This window comes from Rosa rugosa, chromosome 1 (genome assembly GCF_958449725.1).
Source record: "Rosa rugosa chromosome 1, drRosRugo1.1, whole genome shotgun sequence".
Taxonomy (NCBI): Eukaryota; Viridiplantae; Streptophyta; class Magnoliopsida; order Rosales; family Rosaceae; genus Rosa; species Rosa rugosa.
The window spans coordinates 25,771,953-25,777,952 of NC_084820.1; the positions used below are offsets into that span (position 1 = coordinate 25,771,953).

General features: G+C 36.7%; 1 protein-coding gene across 1 annotated transcript; it reads right to left on the reverse strand.

Annotated features, from left to right (window-relative positions):
- Positions 1-65: 65 nt before the first annotated feature.
- LOC133740529 (uncharacterized) lies at positions 66-2,057 on the reverse strand. The gene is made up of 4 exons (XM_062168492.1): positions 1,854-2,057; positions 727-845; positions 526-627; positions 66-413 (listed from the first exon to the last, which is right to left on the reverse strand). The coding sequence occupies exons 1-4, from the start codon at positions 1,866-1,868 to the stop codon at positions 203-205; spliced, it is 447 nt and encodes a 148-aa protein (XP_062024476.1). The 5' UTR covers positions 1,869-2,057; the 3' UTR covers positions 66-202.
- Positions 2,058-6,000: the final 3,943 nt, after the last annotated feature.

Consider the following 6,000-nt stretch of genomic DNA (forward strand, 5'->3'; position numbering starts at 1 on the left):
ACACGGTCAGTGACATTGACTTGTTGAATTCAAAAGATGCCAAAAATTAGAATGTGCTGTAAAACATCTATAAAAGTAATGTTTTATTAAGGAAAACTAAACATAACAGTGACATCATAAAAAGATACAAAAAGCTAATTTATTTAATAAACTGGAGTTTACAATTCACCAATGACTTGCATCCTAAGCCCTAGGCAAATTTCTAAAACTCTAAATCTGCAGAGATCCAATTGTGCCTATGTTCCACAAATATCTTGATTATATGAGCTTTATATTGCAAAATATCCTTGCTGAGTTTCTTCTGAATCCCCTCATCTTTTGAAAGTTTCTCCATGTAGTTCACCTCTGTCTTGAAAAAATCAAGTGCCGGTTGTGATATTTCAAGCCCTTCCTTTCGAACAATGGACACATACCTAGAAGTGTTGTAGAAGAAGAACAATTTAGAGCTTGAGCAACAGACTTTTACAGTAGTTCAAATGCAAGCAAGCATCCTAACTTTGCTAAAAGGAAATGCAGCTACAGTACCGTTGAGGATTGAAATTGTCAACTCCAAGGTCCTCATCCCGTAGAAGAATGCGACTATATTGATCAACTATATCACGATGTAAGAAACGCTTTGCGAACCACCTAGGCATCAAGAAAGCTATCACTAAGAAACGCATCTAAAATAAGCCAACTTCTAATACAAATGAAATGAATGAAGGCATAAAGATAAGTCCTGTGTACCATTTTGTTTGATTGACTGCAGACACATAAATGACAAGATCATTCCATTGAAATTGCATCCACTCCTCAACGTTACCATCATAATGAAAAAGCATCACAACAAAACCACTTGACAAAAACTGCATTACGGTGTATAAGATCAAACACAAAGCCAATTCAATAGAATGTCAATGCAATATAATCTATTAAATATCACATTCCAACTATGAAAAAGGCATGAAACATCAAATAACATAATTATAAAAATTTCAAATCAGCAACAGTAGTTCATTAGTTCAAGAACCTGGAAACTTTGAAACGTTATTTATGAGTTTTCATGCCAAAGCCAATGAGTCTAGAAGAAAAAAAAGCTTAGAAATGGATCGAGTTTGGATTAATATTTTGAAGAGATTGAGAGAGTCGGAGCCTTTACTAAATTTGGGATATTGGAGGGATTGGAATCGAAGAGCCAATGGATCTGCATGAGGCATTTTTTGTGAGAGAGGAGTTGGTTTCTTTATCTTCATATTACTTAAATATCTGCTAGCCTAGATGATCCTACTTGGTGATCAATAGCTAATGTAAGTCCAAAAGGCAAACATTGAAAAAGCTTTTGGAACAATATTCTTATAGATAGAAAAAGGCAACAAACCAATCGTTCACACGGTTTGAAAGAACCACATACATATTTTAACATTTTTGAATTCAAGCTTCAAACTCGGATTCATAGAAAAAGGCAACAAACCAATCAACTTCAAATTCCAAGCATATTTAATGAAGTTCATAGAATTCAATCTCGGATTCAAAACAAAACAGATATTCAACTCCAAAATGATCAAATTCAAAGCTCGATTATAAGGAGAGATTCAACTTCGATTTCATTTAGAGAAATCGAGCAAGTAAGAATCGAAAATCAAAATCGCTTAAGCTATACGAGATTGAAATTTACCAATCGACAAGGCCGACTTGATCTTCGTAAAGCGAAAGAGTGAGATTTTTGAGAAATATCACATAAACAATAACAATCAAGCAAGGATAGTGCCGAAGGGGCTTTCATCAAATTTCAACAATCAAAGCACCACAGATAGTCAAATTCATTGCTAAATTACCATCAAAATTGAGAGAGCCAAAATCAGAAAGAGCCTTACATGTGCTTCGAGCATGGTTGCGAATCGAACCGATGGACGATCAGCTGGATTATCACCTCAGCAAAGTACCAGATTCGACACAATGAGCAAAATGGTCTCCGGCGAGTACTTGCGAGCGGAGGTATGATCTTGTGGAAGAGAGAGACATTCCTCTGTGGCAAGTTGAGCCTGGACTCGTCGTGGCCCCAGCGGTGACAATGCAGAGGTCGGAGACGTACTGGACGCCATTGGAGAGAGAAAGAGAGCGATTTTGGTTCAGATAAGGGCTCAGATGGGCTTGGATAACCAGAGGGGATAGAGAGAGAGCTGACAATGGCAGTTTTTGTAATTAAATTTAACTCTAGTGGTAGGTTGTAAAGAGCTGACCTTAATTATCATAGGGATATTTATGTATTCTGAATTATAATAAGACACTTTAAAATGACCTATTTTATCATTAGCCCATGAATCTTTTACATTTCATAGATTTTTTTAATATACCTAAATTTCCTTGGACTCATTAAAAGTTAATATAATTGAATACTCTCATACTTTCATGGATTTGAAATATGCTTTTAAAAATCTATATTGAATACACCTAAACTTTTAGCGTTTAAAAAAATCTTTTAGAGATTTTTAAAAGATTCATACTCCTAGATTTCTGAATTCCATAGAAATAAAGCACCATAGAAATTCAAATACAATACACCCCCCTAAAGTTTGGTTTTCAGCACTCATACCTATTGTTGCATATGCTCTAATGGAACGTTATTGCAGCATGCTCCATGTCGCCCCTTTTGCACTAATTCTCAACAACCAATAACATCAACTCACCACTGACTGCTTTATAAATTTGAATTTTGAAGAACCAAAATCAACCACCAAATCAAACCTAAGAAACCCGACCCAAAATTCGAAATGTAAGTCACAATCTCTGACATGACCGTCGTCGTTCTGTCTAAACCCCCATTTGACGATGACCTCCTCCTCCCACTCACCCACCTTGACAACGACACCAACCTCCGTGTCACCTTCCATTATGTCCGCGCTTAAGTCACCACCCCCACCAACTCATCACCACCCCCACCAACTCATCTGACCCCTTCCACGTCATCTCCGCCGCGCTCGTCCACTACTACCCTTTCACCACAGCTCTCCACCACAGCCACGACAACCACTTCGAGTTTTTCTACTCTAAGGGCCTCCTTCGAGTCCACTCTCGACTCAGTGAGTCAACTCTATGACGCGGACACTCAATTTATTGAATAGTTGTACCCGACCAGACCCGAATGAAGCCATAGTAAATCTGTGTATGTTGCAAGTCGCGATGTCTAAATATGGCGGATACGAGTAAGTGACATCGCGACTCGTAACACACACAGATTTACCAAGTAAGTGTCTGATTTTTCAAATTGGTCTTTATCAAACTCTCTATTTTTCTTGTTTGTGATAATGGATGAAATTTTAAACAGGGCCAAATTGTCTGAAATTCTAATGGACGAAAGGGTGGGGTTTGCTTATGCACTGAATGTTGGGAAGCTACTTTCCATTACTAGTGGTATTGGGGAAATGGTTGCATGTGAAGCTGAGCGCCAAGGACTTGATCGAAAAGCCAACGTGGAAAGTTGCGGATTTGATAAATAAGAGCAAAAGCAATGCCACAGATGAGATATGTGCGGTCGTTCATCGACTTTCAGGGAGCTGCATTACAATGAGGGAATCATGGCCGAAAAAGAAGTGAGCAGGTTCACGGATTGGAGCCACTAGCAGCACTTGACAGTTGATTTTGGGTGGGGAGGTCATGTGACTCTTTTGCCGCTTTTGAGGAACTTGCTTAGGATTGTTGAGCCTTGCTTTTTCTTGCCTTGTTCTGGAAGCAAGGGAAAGAAAGATGGGTTCAAGATTACAGTGAATCTAAGAGAGTGCTATGCCTAGTTTTAGAAAGGAGATGAAGAAGTTTAGCAGCCAATAATTTGGGTTGTCCTTTTGTAACTAATAAATAGGCCTCTCAAATTAATTGTACTCGCTTAATAAACAAGGGGACTAAAATTCACACACAACTATCCATTTTACAATCCACACTCTATGTTTTCTTTTTGAGTATCTGAAGTTTTGTCTTTTTGTAGTGTGTGTGAAAAAATGTTAGTATACTAAAAAAGAAAACATAGGATGTGGATTGTAAAATAGAGAGTATAGATTTCACTACCCATGAACAATTTCTTGTCTCATGACTCTCATCTCTTCTCTGCGTTGAGAAAGGAAAAAAAAAAAAGAGGATTAAGATACAACTATAATCTTGTTGACTACAAAATAATTTAATGTGGTTAGCATACGGTCTTACTGTATTTTCATCAATTTGAAGGGGATGAAAAAAAAGCTCAAGAATCTTTCACGTTTCTTTCGTCAAGCAGTTTTCAGGATACCATTCAATTTCCACCCAGCAGAGCACAAAGCACAGCCAAATTATAGTCACATAGTACCAACAGTCCAACAACCATGCCTTATGGTAAAAGCCAACCAAACAAAAAAAAGGAAAGAAAAAAGTACCGAGTCAAACTTACCCTGTTACTTTGTGTAGAATGGTTTCATCTTCATTAAGAAACTGATGTGTCTTGGTTTAGACTGTGTTTTTAAAGAACTTATTTTTTTTAAAGCAGAACTCAAGTGTGAACCCTTTAGAGCCCTCTTTCCTCAATCACTTGATGTCTTTTAGATACTTGAGAGCTTCATCCTCCCTATTATCATAGCATAAATAACATAGTTTGACATATCCCAAGGTTCTCTAATGCACTGCAGTTCAGCGAGACTCACACACACAGATTAGTTATACTAAAAGGCAATAAAACTGAACTCATATTTGGTCACTGAAAACTGTTGCCCGCATGATTTTTCTGGCTAAACCCCGGACAAGAAAACTAATCTCTAATCAAAAATTAAATCCCAGATAAAGTTCTGATACACCAAATCTTCAAGTCTAATTAATGAGCTGGCGACTGTATTCCATAATTACTTTCATGTGCAGTATTAGGGATGATTTTAAAATGTAATATTAGATATCGCATTTTCCTAGAAAACATCAACCTCTAGAGCAAAGAGAAAATATAAATCCATGCTGCTATAGCAAGCCAATATAAAAACAAGTAAATTGCTAGAAAATACAATAAACTAACAAAGTTGTTCTTGAACCACCCAATATTTAGAGATCCGATTAGAACCACTCAATATATCATATCGCATTTTTCTAGAGACACCAACCTCTATACAAAGTTTTTTTTTTTTTTTTTTTTTTTTTTTTTTGCAACAAATCGATCTTCGTTCGTAGAGGTACTTGTTATTATTTTTATAGGAGGATGTTTGTCGGCAAACAGTATATTCATTTTTATGTATACAAATTTGAGGCTCATTATGTTGGAGACCATAAGCCTAGGCCTAGTCTTCCAGGTCAAGACCGACTTTGTGAAAGAGATGCTTCACTTGTGCAGTTTGGAAGAAGCCCGCATACATGGCATGGTGACCGGACCACAAATAGCGTTCTTTTTCTTTTTTCTTCCGATCGAGTTTGATCCATTTGCGCACTCAACACGTTTGATGACCATCATGTAAGAAACAGAGTAGCTCTTGCAAGGCAAAGACCAAAAGACATGGGGCCATTCGAGAATAACTTCGATAATAATTCATTCAACTTTATGCATAGAACTCTTCTCAAAAAAAAAAAAAAAACTTTATGCATAGAACCAAACCAATAGCTAGTCGATCTCTTGACATTAGATTCAAGTTTCTATTTCCTATTTTATACATACAAACACACATTTTATATATTTCAAGCTCTGAATCCAATTAAGCTGGGGAGTTGGACCCTCAAAGTATTGCACAAACCCTAAATAACAGAGAATATATCCTCTCATGATCTCATCTAGTTCTCATTGATAAAACAAAAGGTAAATGCTATAATGTCCCCATTTATCTGAAACATAGATTCAAGTACTATTATCGTTGTTTTTGTATATAAGTACACAATTTCTTTAAACAAAGAATTACACAATTGATGTACATTTTATCTCTGGCAATGTTTAACTCTACACAACATACTAGAATTGAAGAAGCCCCCTCTAATCCGTTGCAGTATTCATGTGCACAGCTATGTACATGCCTGACTTGTTTTTGAATA